Source organism: Ranitomeya imitator, chromosome 9 (genome assembly GCF_032444005.1).
Source record: "Ranitomeya imitator isolate aRanImi1 chromosome 9, aRanImi1.pri, whole genome shotgun sequence".
Taxonomy (NCBI): Eukaryota; Metazoa; Chordata; class Amphibia; order Anura; family Dendrobatidae; genus Ranitomeya; species Ranitomeya imitator.
The window spans coordinates 53,726,157-53,753,054 of record NC_091290.1 but is presented as its reverse complement, the minus strand read 5'-3'; the positions used below and the strand labels follow the sequence as shown (position 1 = coordinate 53,753,054).

The 26,898-nt window shown below is 47.9% G+C and overlaps 1 protein-coding gene across 2 annotated transcripts in view; it reads right to left on the bottom strand.

Moving 5' to 3' along the window:
- TOLLIP (toll interacting protein) overlaps window positions 1–24,870 on the bottom strand; it is a 46,642-nt gene extending 21,772 nt beyond the window's left edge. The window contains exon 1 of one of the 2 annotated variants that reach the window (XM_069739391.1): window positions 24,764–24,870. In XM_069739391.1, the coding sequence (XP_069595492.1) occupies window positions 24,764–24,796 (33 nt within the window). In that variant the 5' untranslated portion in view covers window positions 24,797–24,870. Of the gene's footprint in view, window positions 1–1,078; window positions 1,215–24,763 lie in introns of those variants that run through there. The other variant, XM_069739390.1, reaches the window with a different exon arrangement.
- Between the last annotated feature and the right edge of the window lie 2,028 nt (window positions 24,871–26,898).

The following is a 26,898-nucleotide window of genomic DNA, read 5'->3' as shown; positions in this document are numbered from 1 at the left end:
ATCTGGATAAATGCTGTCATATACAAAACTGCACCCAGTATTCACGCCATGATGGGGAGGGGGCATCGGACCACGTCTGGCCTGCTGAGCATAGTCTGACAGTAGCCTTACAGGGGAATTCCACTAACATTCATCTACTTACAACATGGGGCATAAATGTATGATCAGTGGGACACCACCCATCCTGATAAGAGAGTCCCAAAAAGTCCTGCGTGGCCCCGTCCGTCACTTCTACCTGTGTAGGGGAGCGGCAGCACATACATGACCATGAGCCGAGTGGTGGTCACAGGACCTCGGTTTTCATGAATGGTTGGGGTCCCAGAAAACAAAACATATAAAAAATTGCTCTATAATATTCCCTTTACGGTAGCTGACTATTCCTCAGCAAACCCCCCCATACACACATAGCCAAGCTGAACACGCATGTGGGAAAATATTCTGCTGATGGATCACAGGTAGCAGCTTATATGCTGCAAGAACCGAGGAGAAGACCTTTGGAAGTCCACCATGTCTGATGATTTTCAACGTCTGTCGTTGGTGGGAGAGACCACACCATCATCATCACAGGCCCAGCTGCCGCTCATCTAGTGTCCGACGCTTCTACACATTAAAGATGGATTAGGAGATCCAGCCGGCTGCAAGCTCAGACATGAAACGGTCAAGATTCCTCTGCATTTGTACCACCCTACAAACCAAGCGGCGGATGGGCGATCAATTTGTACGTATGGTGGTCTGTCCGAGACCTCTAAAAACTGCCCCCAGTGTCCATCCCTTGTGATCCTAACAGACAACAGGGGGAAAGTTACAGCCCGCACAATCAATACTGTAGGTGAGAACCTTCTAAAAGTCACAACATCAATACATAGAAAACAAGAAAGTACGTGCTAAGTCAATAAACTGTCTGTGGAGGCCATGAGCCCAAACCCCCTCTAAAAGTAGAATGGGCCTCCAACATTTCCAAGTTACAAGATCCGGAAAGAATCAAGAACCAGTGGCCATTCTTTGCTAACGCTCAGGGATATGGAAGTGACGTGGAAATGAGTTTATAAAAAGAAGACGGTATAAAGTGGATTCTTACCATCAACGACACTTCCCTACTCCTCCATCATCAGCAGAGTCCGAGAACTCTTCTGTCCGATAACCCAACACACGGCTTTCTGTAGGCAGCTCTCTGTGTCCGGCCCGCAGCCTCGGCGCAGGAATGTGGGGCCACGTCTGATAGGTGTGGAAGCCATGCCTGCAGCAACCGAGGCCTTGGCTAATCACAAAACTATGCACACAAGCGGTTTTTCAAGTTTACAAAAGACATAAGTAACATGCTTGGTCTCAGCTGTGACATTGCAACGCCGAGGGGGTTTGACCTAAAACCTGTCACTAGGTGGTGCTGTGTGTACAGAATAAGTGCAGTAGGCAGATCATATCACTCCATAAGCTAACAAGTAGTACAAACCCCCCAGTAGGCATGCTTACATTACAAGTGGTAGAAGCCCCCAGTAGGCAGGCTTACATTACAGGTGGTAGAACCCCCCCAGTAGGCATGCTTACATTACAAGTGGTAGAAGCCCCCAGTACGCATGCTTACATTACAGGTGGTAGAAACCCCCCAGTACGCATGCTTACATTACAAGTGGTACAAACCCCCCAGTAGGCATGCTTACATTACAAGTGGTAGAAGCCCCCAGTAGGCAGGCTTACATTACATGTGGTAGAAGCCCCCAGTAGGCAGGCTTACATTACATGTGGTAGAACCCCCCCAGTAGGCAGGCTTACATTACAAGTGGTACAAACCCCCCAGTAGGCATGCTTACATTACACGTGGTAGAAGCCCCCAGTAGGCAGGCTTACATTACAAGTGGTACAAACCCCCCAGTAGGCAGGCTTACATTACAAGTGGTAGAAGCCCCCAGTAGGCAGGCTTACATTACACGTGGTAGAAGCCCCCAGTACGCATGCTTACATTACAGGTGGTAGAACCCCCCCAGTAGGCAGGCTTACATTACAAGTGGTACAAACCCCCCAGTAGGCATGCTTACATTACACGTGGTAGAAGCCCCCAGTACGCATGCTTACATTACAAGTGGTACAAACCCCCCAGTAGGCATGCTTACATTACACGTGGTAGAAGCCCCCAGTAGGCAGGCTTACATTACAAGTGGTAGAAGCCCCCAGTAGGCAGGCTTACATTACAGGTGGTAGAACCCCCCCAGTAGGCAGGCTTACATTACAAGTGGTACAAACCCCCCAGTAGGCATGCTTACATTACAAGTGGTACAATCCCCCAGCAGGTAGGTTTACACTGCAATTAGTAGAAGCCCCCAGTACCTCCTTACATTACAGGTGGTAGAAGCCCCCAGTACCTCCTTACATTACAGGTGGTAGAAGCCCCCAGTACCTCCTTACATTACAGGTGGTAGAAGCCCCCAGTACCTCCTTACATTATAGGTGGTAGAAGCCCCCAGTACCTCCTTACATTACAGGTGGTAGAAGCCCCCAGTACCTCCTTACATTACAGGTGGTAGAAGCCCCCAGTACCTCCTTACATTACTGCCCATCATGGTGGTAGTCACTCAGCCTTCCTAGAGTCAGAATAGCAATCTAACCTGGTCATATAGGAATATGGGCACGGAGGAGTCAAAGTAAGTTATCCGACAACCTAATTGGCAACAAAAAAAAAAATTGGTAGCAAATTAACTAGAATAAAAGGAGCATCCAACCAGGAAATTGTGGGAAATAATTTTTTATTTTTATGCAGTTGCCTCTCCTCCTTAAATGGGTGATATTACACTTTTTTCTGTTTCTTTTTAATAACTACACCAAAAGGTTCCAGGGATAATGGCCATTTTAGTTTGTTTTAACTTTTGGTATCTTTTCCAAGGAAGCGTGGCTCGCAGGATTCTCTGCGGTGTCTTTCGAAGGAATACTGCAGAGCAGCCTAAGAGAACACAACCCCTTGATGAAGACTAGAAAATTAGCACCGAGTAAAAAAAAAAAAAGATTCACATCTCTGAAACCATATAGCATATCGAAAATAAATAAAAACCAGAATACATAGGAGCCATGATCATGAGTAACCTGTCAATCAGAGACAGGGGGCGGGGGAACAGGAAGTCAGGAGAACTAAGTGCAGCGCCCGCCTGCTGCACTTACAGCTCATTAGCTACAATTTCACCTATTCATTTCTCTAACACAGCAAAAAGGATTTCTACAAAGAAAAAGGGGGATTTAATCAGCATTACAACACCTTTACTGATGACAGGTTCTCTTTCAATTGCTTATGACGCCCATAGACGTTTACCGTCTGGGTGGTCCCACACCTATTGTGCAGTGAGGTTAACGTATAGTAGCGCAGCTATACACAATCGCAGGGATCCGGCACAGACAGTCAGACAGACATAATAGCTGTGAGGGAGATCCCTGACTCTTACATCTAGCGGAATACATGGAAACATTGCCCATGCCAGCACACAGTTACATGAGATGCCAAAGTCCAGCAGCACGCCCATGTATTTTCTGTATGCCCACAGCCTCAAGGACTTGACACAGAAAAGTGCAGTATCTGCAGCGCTCAGACCAGACGAGGAGAGCAGCTGACAGATTCTTATTATTTTACTTGGAAGTAGCAGAGATTTATCACAGCTAAGAAAACGTATCTTCAGCTGTTTCTTTGTTATATCAGTTTCTGGAAAAACTGGGTGCTGACCAATATGATTACCATCACAGCTGGGGTCTGCCGGCTTTCCAAGACCCCTGCAATGCAAACTTGTCCCAACTACTGTGAAACCAGCTTCTCCATTTGTCTTTCCGATTGGAAGAAGGATCCAAAAGTTTACAGTGGGTGAAATAAGTATTGAACACTTCACCAATTTTCTAAAGGTGCAATTGATATGAATGCTCACCAGATGTCGATAAAAACCCATCCAATGCACACAAGCAAAGGAATCAAACCATAGATGTAAAAAAAAATTAAGTTATGTGTAATAATGAGAAATGACACGGGGAAAAAAAGAATTGAATACAATTACTGAAATTTACCGTGTTTTTCGGACTATAGGACGCACCTTTTTCCTCCAAAAATTTGGAGGAAAATTAAGGGTGCGTCTTATAGTCCGGATGTACCTGATGTGAATGGGGAGGTGGGAGAGCAGCAGAGAAACGGGTCACAGGAGGCAGGAACCAGAGGCCGCGGCTAACTCTTATGCCTGCTGCTAAAGAGAAATTAATATCCACTGCCCTCAACCCCCATGGGAGTCGAGAGCAGTGAATATTATTTCTCTCTTAATAGTGGACACGCTGTTAGCCAAAGCGGCTGGGCTCTGAAGTGTGCCCGCTACTTAAGGGAATGAATATTCACTGCTCTCCACTCTCATGGGCATGGAGAGCAGAGCGAAAGAGCGAGAGAGGGAAAGCAGAGCGAGAGAGAGAGAGCGCACGCGAGACACTTGGGTCAAGCATTTAGGATATCCTTCCAGACACTTCTCACAATAGGTGGTCGGAATTTCGCCCCATTCCTCCTGACAAAACTGGTGTAACTGATCCAAGTAAAATACCATAAAACATTCTCCCCCTCTCTCATTCTGGCATTTGGCAAATATTAATAATTATGGTAATCCTAATTGACTTAAAACGGGAAAGATTTATTCAGATTTTGTGTCAGATATAGAGAAAACAAACAAACATACATATTTGTCTTTTTATGTAATGTATGGAAACTTCCGATAAAGCACAAATGGTAAAAAACAGACACATGAACCAAACACTGATGGAAAAAAAACAACAAATCAAAACACTGAGGACCCCACTTACTGCATACGTGAAAAATGAGTAACATCTGAATGAGGCCTAATTCTTTAGAAACAAAATCTTACGCAGGGGCAAATCTGAAGACAACTCAACTATATAAATATGCGATGTTTATACAACTGAATGTACAATGTGATAAATGAATGGAAGGGCAAGGCAAGGTTCACAGGAGGCAAATCTCCATAAGTTTTATGCAAGATGAAAGTTCTTTATAGAGTTCATCTTGGATTAGAAAAACTACGGCTGCCCTCTTTCAGAAACAACGCCGTCCCTGACCAAGGGTTGTGCACATGGTATTACAGCTCAGCTCCATTCACTTCAATAGGGTTCAGTTGCAAAAGCAGACTTTATGGTAAAAGGGCAACTGAAAAAGTAAAAAAGATCCAATTGGTGAGAGTCTGTTGATCTGCACCGAGCGGTCGCTCACTGCAGTTCACAAGGTACAGTACCTGGCAGCTCGGTCACCAGCCTATGCCAGAACCCAACCTAGCAGATCAATATTTCACTAGTTAATGGATTGTCTGTAGCAGATACCTGCCAATCTATACACAGACACATTTTGTAGTCTTGCAAAAGTGAAGGGATCTGATCCTCAAAACACGTACGTATACTCTTGTAATGTTTGCGGACTGATCATGTAGTGGTAAGAAATGGCAAAGTGAAATAAGACTTCTCCAAATAGGTGACTGGAATAAACATTTATCATGGCCGCTCATCCCTCACATGCTGGTCTGCCCAGATTCCATAGAACAATTTTGATCCTGACGAACTTTAATGGCGTCCCATTGGGTCCTGACAAGTGCTATTCCTGCCATCAAAATACTGCAAACGCCCAAAGGACCCCATTAATGCACGTGTGAAGAGAGCCACGGGCGGTCAGATAGGATTCTACTTTCAAATGTTTTGATGCCAATAATAGTCAAAATAACTCCCATCAAAACCAGCAGAAGACAGACATCATTAATGACGCTAACGTGAGCGGAAAAATACATGATCTGTTTAGAATAGTCAATGGTGAACTTAGACCGGCAATGCTCGCTGCAGAAATAAGGCAACTTCCTATGTAATGGGCAAAAAGGGGGCTTTATACAACTCTGCAATCCTGTACAAGCCACTATATGCCTATATACACACAGATCGGGCAATACTCCGGCCCTCACAGGGGTCTGCATTGTGAGATGCCCTCGGCTGTAGGGTGGTTTTTGGACAGAAATGTTTACATTGGTAACAATGACCATAACGGCCAATCTTTCCGTTAGACAATTTAGTTTTGCCGACAGCAGAGAATGAAGAATTACGGACCACCAGGACCTCCGTGTCCTGCACCCGAGCCCAGGCCCTGCACTAGGACACAATTTGCGCATATCATTACAGCCCTTTTTAATGTCTCCATTACTACGTGCCACTCTCCCTGGCGTAATAGGAATGAAATGATTCAGGGGTCCGCCAAGAGGTCTCAGAGTTCTGTTCCTCCATCTCCAACACTAATGAAATCTCATTTTCTGCTCTTGTGTGTTTAGACGGCAGTCATTTTTTTGCTGCTGGAAATAGAAATCGGTTTCGGGCACATTTTGACACAATCATTTGATGCCGACACGGCCGCTAAATTGCCCGCACTTTTAGGGCCGGGATAAACGCTGTGTGACGTCTTTACAATGGACTGAACCTGCTGTGAGAAAGCGACCTACGGGATGTGCGGCTTTGTCCTGCGCTGACTTGTTGCCGCCGTTCTCTTTGCCAATAAATACACTTGATAGAAAAGGACGCTTAAATGGCTGTTTCTTTATTATTTCCCAAGATTTGGCCAAGGGAAAACAAACAAACTACAGCCGACAGCTCAGCAAACAGCTCCGCGTGATCTGCAGCATCTTAACCACTTCAATGGCACGGGATTGCAACTTGCAGTAAGTGAAGTCCCAAATATATACAGTCTCCACCGAAACTGGAATTAAGGACGCCTCCAAAGGAACGGGGGAAGGGATCAGGCATGCTGGATGTCATAGTGCCCGATCCTGTGCTTCACAGCAAGACACCTATTAGTCCCATAGAATACATGCTCTTCAGCTGGCATGGGTATGGGGGACATCGGAAGGAATAGTAGTTTGGCGAACATTTGACAGCCCCTGGGGGGGGTTGTGGGCTCCTCAAGTGATAACACACCATCCTCATACATTAGGAAACGGGAATGGCGCCGTCTTCTGTGTGTAGGTGACGGGATCAGCTCCTTCATCCTGTGCATCCACGTAATGGGAGCGGTACCCGCCTGCTGGATTTTATGATTATACGTGCCCAGAGGTGACGTATAACAGCATGCCGCTGCCAGTTGTGCGCTTTACAGTTCTCCAAATGAGATAATTTCCCCTGAATCTGTGGGTGACAAACACTGTAATTATGACACAATCCGCTTGAATTGGCTAATGTGACGAGAAGCCGTACGCAGATCATTACTGCAGTGGCTGCAATTCTTGCATTCCAGAATTTATCTTTTCAGGATAGAAAAGAAATAATCGTACATTAGATCAAAATCGAGCAGCACTTCCTGCTACAGGCGGTTTTCACGCTTTCATTTTTTTTTTCCCCTCCTCTACTTCATCCTAGAGCAAGAATTTTCATTTTCTATCAATAAAGTTGTAGAAGAGTTTTTTTTTGTGGGACGAGTTGTAGTTTTGAATAATACCATTTTGGAGTACAGTGTGCGGTAAAAAAGGACCTGGAATCCGGATTCTTCAGGTTGGTGCCATTGTAAAGATTAAAAAATAATAAATACATTTTTGAAAAAAAAAAAAAAACATTGGCAAGTGATAAAAACTTTTGAAATTTGTAGAAACAAAAATTTGTTTTTAGAAACCATTTTCAGAGACCAGTCACTGTTTTATTTTACCATCGATGGAGCTGTATAAATGAGTGCTTGTTTTTTGTAAGTCAAGCTGAACTATTTATTGATAACATTGTGGGGTACACACACACACACACAAAAAAATAAATAAATGTATTTTTTTTCCTATTGCTTTAACCCCTTAGTGACCGAGCCAATTTTTGCAATTCTGACCACTGTCACTTTATGAGGTTATAACTCTGGAACGCTTCAACGGATCCCGCTGATTCTGAGATTGTTTTTTCGTGACATATTGTACTTCATGTTAGTGGTAAAATTTCTTAGATATTACTTGCGATTATTTATGAAAAAAACGGAAATATGGCGAAAATTTTTAAAATTTTGCAATTTTCAAACTTTGTATTTTTATGCCCTTAAATCAGAGAGATATGTCACGAAAAATAGTTAATAAATAACATTTCCCACATGTCTACTTTACATCAGCACAATTTTGGAAACAAATTTTTTTTTGTTAGGGAGTTAAGGGTTAAAAGTTGACGAGCAATTTCTCATTTTTACAACACCATTTTTTTTTTAGGGACCACATCACATTTGAAGTCATTTTGAGGGGTCTATATGATAGAAAATAATGAAGTGTGACACCATTCTAAAAACTACACCCCTCAAGGTTCTCAAAACCACATTCAAGAAGTTTATTAACCCTTTACGTGCTTCACAGGAACTGAAACAATGTGGAAGGAAAAAATGAACATTTAACTTTTTTTTGCAAACATCTTAATTCAGAACTATTTTTTTTATTTTCACAAGTGTAAAAACAGAAATGTAACCATAAATTTTGTTATGCAATTTCTCCTGAATACGCCAATACCCCATATGTGGGGGTAAACCACTTTTTGGGCGCACCACAGAACTTAGAAGTGAAGGAGCGCCGTTTGACTTTTTCAATGCAGAATTGGCTGGAATTGAGATCAGACGCCATGTCACGTTTAGAGAGCCCCTGATGTGCCTAAACAGTGGAAACCCCCACAAGTGACACCATTTTGGAAACTAGACCCCTTAAGGAACTCATCTAGATGTATGATGAGTACTTTGAACCCCCAAGTGCTTCACAGAAGTTTATAACGTAGAGCAGTGAAAATTAAAAAAAAAAAAAAAAAAAAAAAAAAAATCGCTTTTGTTTACACAAAAATGATCTTTTTGCCCACAAATTCTTATTTTCACAAGGGTAACAGGAGAAATTAGACCACAAAAGTTGTTGTGCGATTTCTCCTGAGTACGTCGATACCCCATATGTGGGGGTAAACCACTGTTTGGGCGCACCGCAGAGCTTGGAAGTGAAGGAGCGCCGTTTTACTTTTTCAATGTAGAATTGGCTGGAATTGAGATTGGACGCCATGTCGCGTTTGGAGAGCCCCTGTGTGCCTAAACAGTAGAAATCCCCCACAAGTTACCCCATTTTGGAAACTAGACCCCCCATGGAACTTATCTAGATGTGTGGTGAGAACTTTGAATGCCCAAGTGCTTCACAGAAGTTTATAATGCAGAGTCGTGAAAATAAAAAATATATTTTTTTTTCCACAAAAAAGATTTTTTAGCCCCCAAGTTTTTATTTTCACAAGGGTAACAGGAGAAATTGGACTGCAATAGTTGTTGTCCAATTTATCCTGAGTACGCTGATGCCCCATATGTGGAGGTAAACCACTGTTTGGGCACACGGCAGAGCTCGGAAGGGAAGGAGCGCCGTTTTGGAATGCAGACTTAGATAGAATGGTCTGTGGGCGTTATGTTGCGTTTGCAGAGCCCCTGATGTACCTAAACAGTAGTAACCCCATTTTGGAAACTAGACCCCCCAAGGAACTTATATAGATGTGTGGTGAGAACTTTGAATGCCCAAGTGCTTCACAGAAGTTTATAATGCAGAGTCATAAAAAAAAAAAATATATATATATTTTTCCACAAAAAAGATTTTTTAGCCCCCAAGTTTTTATTTTCACAAGGGTAACAAGAGAAATTGGACCCCAGAAGTTGTCCAATTTATCCCGAGTACGCTGATGCCCCATATGTGGGGGTAACCCACTGTTTGGGCGCACGGCAGAGCTCAGAAGGGAGGGAGCACCATTTGACTTTTTGAGCGCAAAATTGGCTGTCGTGTTTGGAGACCCCCTGATGTACCTAAACAGTGGAAACCCCCCCAATTCTAGCTCCAACCCTAACCCCAACACACCCCTAACCCTAATCCCAACCTGATCCATAATCCTAATCACTAAGCCTAACCATAATCACAACCCTTAGCCCAAAACAACCCTAATGTCAACCCTAACCCTAATCAAAACCCGAAATCCAACACACCCCTAATCCTAATCTCAACCCTAACCTCAAACCTAACCCTAATCCCAATACACCCCTAACCTTAACCCTAATCCCAAACCTAACCCTAATCCCAAGCGTAACCCTAATGCCAACCCTAACCCTAATACCAACCCTAACTTTAGCCCCAACCCTAAGGCTACTTTCACACTTGCGTCGTTTGGCATCTGTCGCAATCCGTCGTTTTGGACAAGAAACGGATCCTGCAAATGTGCCCGCAGGATGCGTTTTTTGCCCATAGACTTGTATTGCCGACGGATCGTGATGGATGGCCACATGTCGCGTCCGTCGTGCACTGGATCAGTTGTGTTTTGGCGGACCGTCGGCACAAAAAACGTTCAATGAAACGTTTTTTTTGTACGTCGCATCCGCCATTTCTGACCGCGCATGCGTGGCCGTAACTCCGCCCCCTCCTCCCCAGGACATAGATTGGGCAGTGGATGCGTTGAAAAACTACAGCCGCTGCCCACGTTGTGCACAATTTTCACAACGTGCGTCGGTATGTCGGGCCGACGCATTGCGACGGCCCCGTACCGACGTAAGTGTGAAAGAAGCCTAACCCTAAATTTAGCCCCAACCCTAACCCTAGTCCTAACCCTAGCCCTAAGCCTAACCCTAATTTTAGCCCCAACTGCTGTTCTCCTGCCGGCCAGCAGATGGAGACAGATGGCGGGCGCACAGCGCATGCGCCCGCCATTTTCTTTTGCCGGCGGCCAGGTGGAGCAGCAGGAGGATCCAGGGACACAGGTGAGTATAATAGGGTCCCCGAATCCCCCTATTTCTCTGTCCTCTGATGTGCGATCACATCAGAGGACAGAGAATTACACTTTACTTTTTTTTTTTTTGCGGTCGCCAGTAAACAGTTAATTACCGGCGATCGCAAAACAGGGGTCGGTAAAACCGACCCCGATCATGCTCTTTGGGGTCTCGGCTACCCCCAGCAGCCGAGACCCCAAAGATTCTCGCGGGGGCGGGCGCACTGCGCCCGCCATTTTGAAGATGGCGGCGCCCACCGGGAGCCACGAGGAGCACCGGGGGAGACAGATAAGTATTGGGGGGCCACCTGGGACCCCTTTTCTCTGTCCTCCGATGTGCGATCACATCGGAGGACAGAGAAATTAAAAAGATCGCGGTTTTTTTTTTTGTTTTTTTTTGCGATCGCCGGTAAACGGTTAATTAAAAACCCCCCGAATCATGTTCTCTGGGGTCTCGGCTACCCCCGGCAGCCGAGACCCCGGAGAAAATCCGACTCTGGGGGGCGCTATTTACTTTTAGCGGCCGCCGTTAAAAGGCGTATCGGCGGTCGCTAAGGGGTTAAGGAGACGAAAACAACAACAAAAATTCTGATGTTTCATATTAACCTGCCCTCTCCTCTTTTTGGCATTTAGCATAAGGCTTAGTCATTAATCATGTTTTTATAGATCAGACTTTCATGTACATAGCAAATATGCATAACTAGATGGTGGCCCGATTCTAAAGCATCGGGTATTCTAGAATATGTATGTAGTTTATTTATGAAGATTTCAGAATAATGCAATGAATACACAGGATTCGGCCGGCTGGGTGCGACCAATTAGCGAAGCGTGGTTCAAATCCTGCGCCAATTCGCGGGCGGACTGCGCCTGTCGCTGATTGGTCTCGCCCGCCCGGCCGCAAACAATCAGTGAAGCCAGGGCCAGCTCCAAGTTTTTGAGGGCCCCGGGTGAAAGAGTCTCACGGCCCACGCAGCACAGTCCACAGCACAGCCCACGCAGCACAGCACACAGCACAGCCCACGCAGCACACAGCACAGCCCACGCAGCACACAGCACAGCCCACGCAGCACAGCCCACACAGCACAGCCCACAGCACAGCCCACAGCACAGCCCACAGCACAGCACACAGCACAGCACACAGCACAGCACACAGCACAGCACAGCACACGCAGCACAGCCCACAGCAATGTGGGCACCACATCCCTGTTAAAAAAGAGAATTTAAACCAGAACCAGCCCAGGCCTTTGGCGATGCTCCTCAAGACGCTTTGTTACCAGTAATGCCTTGCGGCAATAACCCGTGATGATGTAGTGGTCTCGCGAGACCGCTACGTCATCGGGGGTCATTACCGCAATACATTCTTGGGACCGGAGCGTCGCGAGGAGCGGGAAAGGCTGCCGCGGACGCCGGAAGGTGAGAATAATGATTTTTTTTTTAAATTATTTTTAACATTATATATGTTTTTACTATTGATGCTGCATAGGCAGCATCAATAGTAAAAAGTTGGTCACACAGGGTTAATAGCAGCGTTAACGGACTACTTTATGGCGCGGTGTAACGCAGTCCGTTTAATGGACTGCTAAAACGCTATGTGGGCGCTGACTGGAGGACAGTATGGAGGGAGCACTGACTGGACGAGAGTAGGGAGGGGCCAATTCGCGGCTGGACTGCCTGTCGCTGATTGGCTGGGCGCGACCAATCAGCGACGTGGGATTTCCATAACAGACGGAAGTACTCCTTAGACAATTATATATATACTAGATGGTGGCCCGATTCTAACGCATCGGGTATCCTAGAATATGCATGCCCACGTAGTATATTGTACGGCCCACGTAGTATATTGCACGGCCCACGTAGTATATTGCCCAGCCACGTAGTATATTGCCCAGCCACGTAGTATATTGCCCAGCCACGTAGTATATTGCCCAGCCACGTAGTATATTGCCCAGTCACGTAGTATACAGCACAGAGCCACGTAGTATATTGGCCAGTCACGTAGTATATTGCCCAGTCACGTAGTATATTGCCCAGTCACGTAGTATATTGCCCAGTCACGTAGTATATTGCCCAGTCACGTAGTATACAGCACAGAGCCACGTAGTATATTGGCCAGTCACGTAGTATATTGCCCAGCTACGTAGTATATTGCCCAGTCACGTAGTATACAGCACAGAGCCACGTAGTATATTGGCCAGTCACGTAGTATATTGCCCAGCTACGTAGTATATTGCCCAGCCAGGTTTGTCACAGGTTAAAAAATAAAAAATAAACATATCACCGAATGAATAACCGTGACAGGAGGACAGACAGAAAGACGGAAGTGACCCTTAGACAATTATATAGTAGATATAGATTTTGCATTTGTAAGAAAATTACACACACACACAATGTAAGGAAGGTGGTGCCAATTCCAATTTTTCTAACTTTTTTAGCCTTTTATTTTCCCTAGCAGACATGAACCTGCAATCAACTGATCGCTTTTCTATATTCTGCAACACTTCAAAATTGCAGTATACAGTAAAAATAATATTCTTCTAGGAAGCCCAGTCACAGGCTGGACTTTACCGGAGACCTAACATGGCAGCCAAGGTAGCCTTCATCCGGTTCCCGGCTCATCAGCACCCTGCGATTGTGCCATTTACAGTAAATGCCGCCATAAGCGACTGTCAACTCCTCTTTACTAGGTTTCTCAAAGTGACACTCTTAAAGCTCTCCTCGTTTGTTAAACATAATTATCTTTCAAGATCACAATCCCTTAATCCTCGGGTATATTATAATAAATGGAGCCAACAATGCCTCTTTCAAGGACACATGCTTTTTTTTTTTCACATTTTATTTCGGAGCTACGGCAAATACCCTATTAAGAAGCATTTCTGCATCCCTTATAGACTCATTACATACTTTATTCTTTTTTTAATTAAAAAATAAAATCTTTATAAAACAGAACAATTATTGTTGAAAAATCCTATTACTGCATCGAGTTTACCTTATTTATAATTTGTTTAAAAGAATAATAATAATCATCAAGTTACACATTCATTCAGATTCTACTGGGTCCCTAAATATAAAGCAGGATATAAAAATTAGATGGCGGTTGGCGATTTTCCGAAGCATCGTTCGGCCATCTTAACCGACTCTCCCATACATAGGAGCGCTTGCTCGGCCGAGCACTCTTATGGTATTTATGAAGAAGACAAGAACTGTCACCACGGCCGGCGGCTTATCTCAGGGAGAACAATGTGATCGGCAGTCCAAAACCACACATGCGCGATCCACATCTCTCCCGACCGTCAGTCTCTCGAAGACACCAAACGAATCAGACCGTTGGCTGAACCCATCGCTCTTGGTGGATTCCGATTAGACATGTGCATGGAGTCTTAATATTGTTCTCCTGCAAATAAAAGTATTTTACGTTTATTTGTTTGCGATAGTTGAAAATGGACTCAGTCAATGCTCAAAGTCCCCTGCTCCAGTGACAACTCTCTACTACTCTGGTCTCTGTTGAGGTCACCAATGCAGCTTGGCCACAACTATATAGGACGTGACCGCTGCAGCCAATCATTGGGCTCAGTGCCTGTCTACATTACATCACTGATAAGCCAAGAGATTGACTGAAGTGGTCACCTGGGCCATCACTGAAAGGTCACCCCTGGAGCCGAGCCGGTCAGCAAGGACCAGAAGCGGTATCTGAACAGTAACCTGTGGATGCTTTAGGCAAAGCACCTACCAGATTAAAGTACATAAGAAATAAATCAATGCTGAAAACTTAATAGTGAAACTAGTCTAATCCCCAAAAATCACTGCAGTGGTCAACAATCAGGCTTTATTCAGGATAGAAGAGATAGAAACTCATTTTGATTTCTAATTTCATGTGAAATACACTTACAATCAGTGCCCTCTGACATGCCTATGGCCGCCCCTGAATGGTGCGACCTATTGAGCAAGCCTTCGATAGCAAGTAGTACGTTTAGCTATAATGTTAAAGGGGGTCTTCTAGTCTTTTTAAAAGCCGGACGTAGGAAGGGATGCTGGTTAGTGATGAGCGAGCATGTTATTCGAGCATGCTCATGCATCAATAAAGCGTCTTCGGTGTGCTTGAATACTATGTTCGAATCACCGTGGCTGCATGTCTCGTGGCTGTTCAACAGCAGTAACATACAGTTAGGTCCATATATATTTGGACAGAGACAACATTTTTCTAATTTTGGTTACAGACATTACCACAATGAATTTTAAACTAAACAATTCAGATGCAGCTGAAGTTCAGACTTTCAGCTTTCATTTGAGGGTATCCACATTAGAATTGAATGAAGGGTTTAGGAGTTTCAGCTCCTTAACATGTGCCCCCCTGTTTTTAAAGGGACCAAAAGTAATTGGACAATTGAATCCAAAGCTATTTCATGGAAAGGTGTGGGCAATCCCTTCGTTATGTCATTCTCAATTAAGCAGATAAAAGGCCTGGCGTTGATTTGAGGTGTGGTGCTTGCATTTGGAAGATTTTGCTGTGAAATAAACATGCGGTCAAAGGAGCTCTCCATGCAGGTGAAACAAGCAATTGTTAAGCTGCGAAAACAGAAAAAACCCATCCGAGAAATTGCTACAATATTAGGAGTGGCAAAATCTACAATTTGGTACATCCTGAGAAAGAAAGAAAGCACTGGTGAACTCATCAATGCAAAAAGACCTGGGCGCCCACGGAAGACAACAGTGGTGGATGATCGCAGAATAATCTCCATGGTGAAGAGAAACCCCTTCACAACAACCAACCAAGTGACCAACACTCTCCAGGAGGTAGGCGTATCAATATCCAAATCTACCGTAAAGAGAAGATTGCATGAAAGTAAATACAGAGGGTTCACTGCACGGTGCAAGCCACTCATAAGTATCAAGAATAAAAAGGCTCAACTGGACTATGCTAAAAAACATCTAAAAAAGTCAGCAAAGTTCTGAAAGAACTTTCTTTGGACAGATGAAACCAAGATCAACCTCTACCAGAATGATGGAAAGAGAAAAGTATGGCGAAGGCGTGGTACAGCTCATGATCCAAAGCATAGCACATCATCTGTAAACCACGGCGGAGGCAGTGTGATGGCGTGGGCATGCATGGCTGCCAGTGGCACTGGGTCACTAGTGTTTATTGATGATGTGACACAGGACAGAAGCAGCCGAATGAATTCTGAGGTATTCAGAAACATACTGTGTGCTCAGATCCAGCCAAATGCAGCCAAACTGATTGGTCGTCGTTTCATACTACAGATGGACAATGACCCAAAACATAAAGCCAAAGCAACCCAGGAGTTTATTAAAGCAAAGAAGTGGAATATTCTTGAATGGCCAAGTCAGTCACCTGATCTCAACCCAATTGAGCAGCATTTCACTTGTTAAAGACTAAACTTCAGACAGAAAGGCCCCAAAACAAACAGCAACTGAAAACCACTGCAGTGAAGGCCTGGCAGAGCATCAAAAAGGAGGAAACACAGCATCTGGTGATGTCCATGAGTTCAAGACTTCAGGCAGTCATTGCCAACAAAGGGTTTTCAGCCAAGTACTAAAAATGAACATTTTATTTAAAATTATTGAATCTGTCCAATTACTTTTGGTCCCTTTAAAAACAGGGTGGCACATGTTAAGGAGCTGAAACTCCTAAACCCTTCATCCAATTTTAATGTGGATACCCTTAAATGAAAGCTGAAAGTCTGAACTTCAACTGCATCTGAATTGTTTTGTTTAAAATTCATTGTGGTAATGTCTATAACCAAAATTAGAAAAATGTTGTCTCTGTCCAAATATATATGGACCTAACTGTATATGCCACAGCGATTGCCCAACAAACAGGCACCCTGCAGGTGTTGCGGCTGTTGAACAGACGCAAGATATACAGCTGTGTGTTTTATGCGATATGACTGTGGGGTTAGAAATGGGGGTGTCTTATTGATGTCTCTCCATTAATAACCTCGTTGCTTGATGTCACCTGACAATACAAAGGTGACATCAACCCCCTCCCCACCACCCCCCCCACCCAACTATCACCCACTTGCCACCGCTACAGGGCAAGTGGGAAGAGCGACTCTAACTACCAGAAATGGTGCATCTTACAGATGCGACCTTTCTAGGCTATTAATATCAGCCCGCAGCGGTCTGCATAACCTTTGCTGGTTATTATAGGGGGACCCTTTGTCAGTTTTTGGGGGTCCCCCATTTTAACAGCCAGTAAAGGCTATGTATACATTTGTGAGCTGATATTAATAGTCTGGGAAGCTCCATGGGTATTACCCCCTTCCCAGGCTATAAACATCTTCCCCAATCGTCGGCTTTCCCTCTGCTGCTTAAGAAAATTAGGCGGGAGCCCATGCCATTTTTTTTCAGAAAAATAATCTTATTAAATACATGTACAGTAAGCTGCACACGCTGTACTAATTGCATATGTGACTGACATCAGTAAAACTACCTATTCCAGATAGTTATACTGTATGTAATCCATCTATTCTATCCAGTCAGCTCCTGCTGTGATTTCACTTTACGTTACTGCCGAATTGCCGGCATATATGTATGTATGACATTGTATATCTATTCTATGTGTATATATCTATTCTAACTTGTCACGCTGTGATTTTACTGTATGCGGCAGATGAATTGCCGGCTTTTCAAAGGACATCAGTGTGTAAAAATCAAGACAGCACTCGCATGGTCCGAATTCTGTGCGATTTTTTTCTCGCTGCAATTTTACACACACACACGTCCAATACGCCTGAGGAAAAAAAAAACGTTGATGTGAGCTGCCCCATGGATGAACCCAGGGCTAGAGCGAGAGGAGAGGCGAGTATGGCTTTGTGCACCGATTTCCACGTAATTTACAGAAACACATGAGCATGCTTGTACGTATAAAGCCCATTCTACTCATTTGATGTCCGTTTTCCTTTGAGTGTACAGGTTCTCTTTTCTCTAGGGTCTAAACCCAGAAATACATGCACCCAAGCCTACTGTTTTTATGAGGTGCTATTAAGCACCTCTCCATCAAGGGCATTTTCTAGGTCTGGGCAAGGGATCACTTAAAGGGTTAAAACCATGGCATTCCCCATCCTCGCCAAGTGATCCAGAAATGTAGACTCTGCAACCCTGAGATCAGGGCATTGCAGCCCCATCTTTAAGAAGCTTTGGTGCGGATGCTCGAGCTTTGCTTCATTTACAGTCCATGGGGCTACTGCAGAAAGGAGAAAGCTATACGAGGCAAATTTTAGGCCGCTGACAATGAACTGGGTGGAGTTCAAACATGCGCACCTCTGCTCCATTTATGGTGGTACTGCAGGCTGGCAGAGCCTCAGTTTAGGGGTCCTAGTGGTCTATCCCACTGGGATCAGTCATTGAACTCTTATCCCATGGAGGCCTTTTTTTAGGCTTTAAAAAGGGACTCAGTCAACACAGGATGACTGTTCACACCAAGTACAGGCACTAGGTGCATTATTGCAGCCAATCAGAAGGGAGGAGATAGATTGAAACCAAGCAGGTAGGAAGGTGCATACAAATGATTGGCCGCCATGAAGCACCGGGCGCCTGTACTTGGTGTGAACAGTCATTCTGTGACGACAGAGGCCCTTTAAAGGCTCTAGATCAGCTTTATGACAAGACCCTGATAAGGTCAGCAGAGTTCCATCAGAAATGACATTTTCTCACTTTCCAGCTTAAAACCAGGTTTTAGGTGTCTCTAGTTCTGGTTTTTATAAGAATATGTGGTACATGCGGACTCTGCACATCTCAAAATTATTTTTAGGAGATGTTGAATGTCTAGTGATCTTTCAGACTCAAATCTGTAGCCAAAACTTCTAGGAATTTGTAATGAAATATCACAATGTGATAAAAGTGCAAGAAGGTGGCTTTATGTACAAAGTGCAGAGTGGCACTATAACAATGTGCCAGGAATCCACTTTCAGAAAACTTATGTGCATTTTTGAAAATCATACATTTGTTTTTTTTTTTTATTTCACAATAAAAGGTTTTATTTACACATGTTAAGAGTGTGATTAATGTACCAACTACTAGAGTTACAAAATGCCCCAAATCCAAACCTTAAAAGATGCTGCTGAGTGTGTGACCATAGCCTTGGATGCACTTTTCTATGATTTATTTGCATAGGGGGTCATTTGGTTTAGCAATTTTGAGAATTTGTGCATTAGACATTACTAGAAGATGCCTCTTGTATTAGATCCTCCCTATGCAGAAGTCCTACAATCTGGACACCAGCTAATGTATAATCAGAGGAAGTGCCATACTTGTCATGTGAAGGCCAAGGCAATCATAAGATAAGAAAGTTGTTAATTTGCCAAGCAGCTGGCTGAAAAGCATAAACGGATAATTACTAGCACCTCCTCTTCATAATATGGTCACAAATACGGGTCTCAGGGTGTCCATATAGTCAGGACAGTTGTTGGCTCACTGTCTGCTCAGCAGACAGATTCTGCATACACATGCATGCTCAATTTGGCTGCTTTAATGGAGAAAAGGAGTAAGCGGATATCAGACATCTCTGTGGCTTATCTCCTGGAAGAACAAAAGAGCTGGGCATTTAAATAATTCTGATCCCCACTCCACCCCCAACATCATCTGCCTGGGGAGAATCAGGAGACTTCCATACACATTAGATTGTTGGCTGCAGCAGCCAAAAAACGGAGAACCCATGAGATACCACGGCAGCTGGGGACCTGTTGTAGGACCCCTGTATTCCAAGTCCTTCTGTGGAGGTTAGCCAAAGGTCGATCGTCATAAGAAAGCTACAATGGCAGCTGACGTTTAATGTAGATAAATGTACGGTTATGCACTTGGGCCAAGGAAAAGCACTGCGTTTTACCTGCTGATTTACCGCGGATTTCCTGCGGTTTTTGTGTGGATTCCACCTGCGGTTTTACACCTGCGGAATCCTATTAGGGCACAGATGTAAACCGCAGCGGAACCCGCACAAAGAATGTGCACTGCGGATTTTGTTTTCCATAGGTTTACATGGTACTGTAAACTCATGGAGAATTGCTGCGAATCCACAGCGGCGGATCAGCAGCAAAATCCGCAATGTGTGCACATAGCCTATTAGACTGACCGCAGCTGTGCTCAATTGAGAAGGATAACCCTGCACCTATATAAGGACGGAGCAAGACAGACAGTAACTACCCTGACGAAGAGGGCTGCTGTCCCTCAAAACGCGTTGGCTCCTTGTTCCTTCCGCGCACCTGTCCTTTCCCTAGTCGGTGACGTCACCGCGAAAAGAAGCCCACTCCACTACCGCCGCAAACAGCATGCTTCCGTCCGGGGCACCTGTGGTTATTGCCGGCTCCCAGTGCAGCAGTTCCCGCACACAACTGCGTTCGCCTTCTGCAGCATAGCAGTCCGTCTTTCGGATACGGGCACATTACTCGCCTTCCCACATCAAGGATCAACACAGTGACTACCACTTAAACCCTGATTTGGTACACAAGTGTACGGTTACTAAATACTGTATTATCCACTCACTGCTAGAACTATTGATCACTAAGCTCACTATATCCCAACTAGACAATTTTACAACGAATATCTATTGTGCTTAAACTAGGGGCAACCTAGCAGGATACCATATCTGCTTCTAAATAACAGCCTATTCACGCAGTGTCAACGGACTATACTACCAACTTTCCACCAATATCAATCTGCAAGTGGTCACACTGCCTTACGGTACGTCAGTAAGTATAACTGCAGACACATATTACAATTCATTGTACATAGAATTCTCATTACTAGTCTTGTTGGTAATAAAACACTCCCTTTCTCTCCCAGATCCGTATCCTTGGTGCAACCACAGCAAGTTCCTCTATTTAGCATCCTCCCAATTACTCCTCCAGTGTCATAGTCTTTATACATGTCTGGAGTAGTGCGGTGATATATTTTTGATTTCTATTTGTGATTACTCTATCTCCATAACCAGCCATGTATAATATCATTCAGTTAAATAAAGGCTTTAAAAAAAAAAAAAAAAAAAACCCCCACAAAATTATAACCTCTGCCTTCCCTATGCTAATGAGGCTTTGACTAGTTGATGGGGTATTAGTTCTCTAGATGAGTCAGCCCTCTTTCAAAGTGATCAGAGTCACTGTGTCCCTGAAGCCAGGTGTGCGCTTCCCAACTTCAGAGGCACGCACTCTGCATGTCTGGAAACCATCTTCTGAACTCCCAGTCATGGACAGTGCACCTCTGGAGCTGGAAAGCGGACAGCTACCTTCAGAGACGCAGTGAATGAGATTCTCACGTGCGCAGAATTGCAAGAGCAGCAATGAGGCCGCTGGTGCAAATGTTATCACGCAGAGAGGGATGTGATAACATGGAAAGAGGGAGGACTCGTCTGGGGAACTAACGTCCCATCAACTAGTCAGAGCCTCATTAGTGTAGGGAAAGCGGAGGTACAGATGCATTTATTTCACTGAATGATGTTATACAGGGCTGGTCAGGATTGCGTTTTGCTGTCAGCATCTCACTGCAAGTGGAAGGTTTTTCCCTATTTTCCAGCACAATTTTGTACGGAAAAATGAAGGATGTTATTCAGAGCGACATCTTGTCCTGAAAAGAGAAGAAAAAGCCTCACACGGCCGTGCGGACAGACAATAAAAGGTTATGGGACAATGATGGAGACTACTGGGCCCAGGGAGGCAATGATGGAGACTACTGCGCCCGGGGGGGCAATGATGGAGACTACTGCGCCCGGGGGGGCAATGACGGGGACTACTGCGCCCGGGGGGGCAATGACGGGGACTACTGCGCCCGGGGGGGGCAATGACGGGGACTACTGCGCCCGGGGGGGGGCAATGACGGGGACTACTGCGCCCAGGTGGGGCAATGACGGGGACTACTGCGCCCAGGGGTGGGGGGGGGGTTTCAATGACGGGGACTACTGCGCCCAGGGCAGCACTGCCAGCAATGATGGAGACTACTGCGCCCAGGGGGGGCAATGACGAGGACTACTGCGCCCAGGGCAGCACTGCCAGCAATGATGGAGACTACTGCGCCCAGGGGGGCAAAGACAGGGACTACTGCGCCCAGGGCAGCACAGCCAGCAATGATGGAGACTACTGCGCCCAGGGGGGCAAAGTCGGGGACTACTGCGCCCAGGGCAGCACTGCCAGCAATGATGGAGACTACTGCGCCCAGGGGGGCAAAGTCGGGGACTACTGCGCCCAGGGCAGCACTGCCAGCAATGATGGAGACTACTGCGCCCAGGAGAGGGGGGGGGAGGGGGGCAATGACGGGGACTACTGCGCCCAGGGGGGCAGTGACGGGGACTACTGCGCCCGGGGGGGGCAATGACGGGGACTACTGCGCCCGGGGGGGGGGCAATGACGGGGACTACTGCGCCCGGGGGGGGGGGGGGGGGCAATGACATGGACTACTGCGCCCAGGGGGGAGCCAATGACGGGGACTACTGCGCCCAGTGGCGAGCCAATGACGGGGACTACTGCGCCCAGTGGCGAGCCAATGACGGGGACCACTGCGCCCAGGGGGGAGCCAATGACGGGGACCACTGCGCCCGGGGGGGGGGGAGGCAATGGCGGGGACCACTGCGCCCGGGGGGGGGGGGGGACAATGACGGGGACTACTGCGCCCAGGGGGGACAATGACGGGGACTACTGCGCCCAGGGGGAGGCAATGACGGGGACTACTGCGCCCAGGGGGAGGCAATGACGGGGACTACTGCGCCCAGGGGGAGGCAATGACGGGGACTACTGCGCCCAGGGGGAGGCAATGACGGGGACTACTGCGCCCAGGGGGAGGCAATGACGGGGACTACTGCGCCCAGGGGGAGGCAATGACGGGGACCACTGCGCCCAGGGGGAGGCAATGACGGGGACCACTGCGCCCAGGGGGAGGCAATGACGGGGACTACTGCGCCCAGGGGGAGGCAATGACGGGGACTACTGCGCCCAAGGGGAGGCAATGACGGGGACTACTGCGCCCAGGGGGAGGCAATGACGGGGACTACTGCGCCCAGGGGGAGGCAATGACGGGGACTACTGCGCCCAGGGGGAGGCAATGACGGGGACTACTGCGCCCGGGGGTGGGCAATGACGGGGACTACTGCGCCCGGGGGGGGGGGGGGGGGCAATGACGGGGACTACTGCGCCCGGGGGGGAGGGGGGGGAATGACGGGGAATACTGCGCGCCCGGGGGGGCAATCACGGGGACTACTGCGCCCGGGGGGGCAATGACGGGGACTACTGCGCCCGGGGGGGGGGGCAATGACGGGGACTACTGCGCCCGGGGGGGGGGCAATGACGGGGACTACTGCGCCCGGGGGGGCAATGACGGGGACTACTGCGCCCGGGGGGGGCAATGACGGGGACTACTGCGCCCGGGGGGGGCAATGACGGGGACTACTGCTCCCGGGGGGGGGGGGGGGGGGCAATGACGGGGACTACTGCACCCGGGGGGGGGGGGGGGGTGGGCAATAACGGGGACTACTGCACCCGGGGGGGGGGCAATGACGGGTACTGCACCCGGAGGGGGGGGGGCAATGACGGGGACTACTGCGCACAGGGGGGGCAATGACGGGGACTACTGCTCCCGGGGGGGGGGGGGGGCAATGACGGGGACTACTGCACCCGGGGGGGGGGCAATAACGGGGACTACTGCACCCGGGGGGGGGCAATGACGGGTACTGCACCCGGGGGGGGGGGGGGGGCAATGACGGGGACTACTGCGCACAGGGGGGGCAATGACGGGGACTACTGCGCCCAGGGGGAGGCAATGACGGGGACTACTGCGCCCAGGGGGAGGCAATGACGGGGACTACTGCGCCCAGGGGGAGGCAATGACGGGGACTACTGCGCCCAGGGGGAGGCAATGACGGGGACTACTGCGCCCAGGGGGAGGCAATGACGGGGACTACTGCGCCCAGGGGGAGGCAATGACGGGGACTACTGCGCCCAGGGGGAGGCAATGACGGGGACTACTGCGCCCAGGGGGAGGCAATGACGGGGACTACTGCGCCCAGGGGGAGGCAATGACGGGGACTACTGCGCCCAGGGGGAGGCAATGACGGGGACTACTGCGCCCAGGGGGAGGCAATGACGGGGACTACTGCGCCCAGGGGGAGGCAATGACGGGGACTACTGCGCCCATGGGGGCGGGGGGCAATGACGGGGACTACTGCGCCCGGGGGGCAATGACGGGGACTACTGCGCCTGGGGGGGAGGAATGACGGGGAATACTGCGCGCCCGGGGGGGCAATGACGGGGACTACTGCGCCCGGGGGGGGGCAATGACGGGGACTACTGCTCCCGGGGGGGGGCAATGACGGGGACTACTGCGCCCGGGGGGGGGCAATGACGGGGACTACTGCGCCCGGGGGGGGGCAATGACGGGGACTACTGTGCCCGGGGGGGGAATGACGGGGAATACTGCGCGCCCGGGGGGGCAATGACGGGGACTACTGAGCCCGGGGGGGGGGGGCAATGAAGGGGACTACTGCGCCCGGGGGGGCAATGACGGGGACTACTGCGCCTGGGGGGGGCAATGATGGGGACTACTGCGCCCAGGGGGGGGCAATGATGGGGACTACTGCGCCCGGGGGGGGGGGCAATGAAGGGGACTACTGCGCCCGGGGGGGCAATGACGGGGACTACTGCGCCTGGGGGGGGCAATGATGGGGACTACTGCGCCCAGGGGGGGGCAATGATGGGGACTACTGCGCCCGGGGGGGGGGGCAATGATAGAGACTACTGCGCCGCCGCCCAGGGATGGCAATGATGGGGACTACTGCGCCCGGGGCAGCACTGCCAGCAATGAATGGAGGCTCTGCCGCAGACCTGTAGTCACCAGAAACTCCTTACTACACCATGAGTCACCTTTCCTCCAGGAAATAAAGAACTACAACCACAGTACAAGCACCACAGGCTGTAATGGGAGGCATGCTGGGACCTGTAGTCCCCCAGCAGCTGCCCTCCGTGGGCTGGAACATCCCTCCAGCCTGCCCTCCCCTGTGATAAGGTCCTCTCACCGGTCCTCGCTGCGTGCTGACACTGGTCGCCATGGTTCTCGGGCGGCTGCTGACTCCACTCTGCTCTCCGCTTCTCTCTCGGACACTTCCTGTTTTGCCTGCGCCGTCTGACACAGGGTCACATGACAAACCATGCTGCGCAGGCGCAGAACGAGAGCGGCAGAGGAGCAGCAATAACTTTATGTGCACGGACAGTGGCACCACTGCTGACACAGGGAGATTTGGACTTCTGTCAGCGACTGGCATGAGAGTACGTGTGGGGCCCTGCGTATCGTGACATGCTTATATCGTGACATGCTTATATCGTGACAAGCTTATATCGTGAGGCTGGAGCACAGTTATCTTCACATACAAATCCCTGCTCAGCTTGTGGCCATACAATATGGAGACAGTGTTTGCGTGGTGCCTACATAAATGGTTACCTTCTTCATACATAAATATTATTGGACAGTGCTTGTAAATACAATACAATTTTGCAATTTACTGCTTGATAACATTTTCAGCCGGTTTTGAGATACTAACACTATATTTACAGCTTGTTGCCTTGGAGACCGACCACCGCTGGTATCCAGCAGAAAGAGCATCCACAGTGCTAGCAGGGTGTTTTCTATTGAGCCTGTAAGTACTTGTTTTGAAGCTGGCCAGTATGGCTCCATTACCTTCCGAGTGGTGCTTACAAAGTGGAGAGCAGAGGTGGTCGGTCTCCTAGGCAACAAGCTATAATTAAAAGTGATAATATCTCAAGGACAGCTGCAAATTCAGCCAACAATATCGATCCATGAAGTGGCCATACTGCACGTACTGCACCGAGCCGAGAAACGGGCAGATTTGATCATATTTGATGGAAAAGTAACTATTATTCCATTCAAAATGACAAACTCCTCTGGGAAAGCGATGACTTCGGTCTGTCGGACACCGCTGCTGCCGGCCGTGTCATGGCCGTGAAGGGTTGGTGTCTTTCATTATACACAGAAAGTACGACTAGTGGCCCCATATCGATGCCCTTATAAATGCAGATACCGGACCAATATCTGTCCAATCAGACCACTACTGGTGTGTGTGCACGGCCATTCAATCCGTCAGGTACGGATCTAACATCCTCACACATCTGGCAGTGAGTGTAGGGTGTAAACCGACCTCTGCAAGATAAATCCACTGTAAGGAATAGGAAGGGTTTCATTTAAGACCATTACAATTGATGAAGACCAGAATATCTGCTGCTGGTGTGAATGGAAAACTCTGACCGGTTTCATCATCTGCATGATTGGAGAGAAAATGGCCCGATATCTGTTTGTGTAGAGCCCCCCATACACATTAAATGGCCATTAGATGGCTGTCGGCCAACTGGTCGTTCAGCCATGTCAGCCGGATCTCCCACACTCCGTGCTCCTGTGAGTTGGCGACTTATCTCAGTAAGAAGAGTAAGATCTGCAGCCTGAAATCGGACATGTCTGATCGACATCTGTCCCGACCATGATATGGCCTGCACCCCCCAGACCAGCGGCGAAACCCGTCAATATCGAACGTGTATAGCCAGCTGTAAGGCCCCCATACAAATTAGACCTATGTCGGGCAGAAGCCCTGATATCGACAGGTTCTGCAGACACAAATGTGTATGGGGGTGCAGGCCGACTGATGGTCTGGATAGATGTCCATCGCACATATGTGATGTCGGACTGCCAACCACACTGTTCCCTGAGATGAACCACCGGTTGGCGTGTCAGTCGGCAGCTTTCTCATAGAGACATAGCAGTGCTCTGCCTGTGTATGGGAGAGTCAGCTGAGATGGCGATCGGCTGAAGCATCGTTTGGCCGACAGTCATTTATTATTATTTATTTATATAGCACCATTAATTCCATGGTGCTGTACATGAGAAAGGGGTTACATACAGGGTTATAGATATCGTTTACAGTAAACAGGTTTACAGTGACGGACTGGTACAGAGGGGAGAGGACCCTGTCCTTGCGGACTCACATTCTATGGGGTCATCCACCATCTTCCTCACTAATCAGTAGCTGCCATTCCCAGCTGCTTCGGCCGGAGTGACACAAGCGCGTAACATCGGATGTGATATACTAATGACACTCGGCTCCTCCAGCTCTGCTGCGATCATGATCGGAGGGTCAGTGCTCCG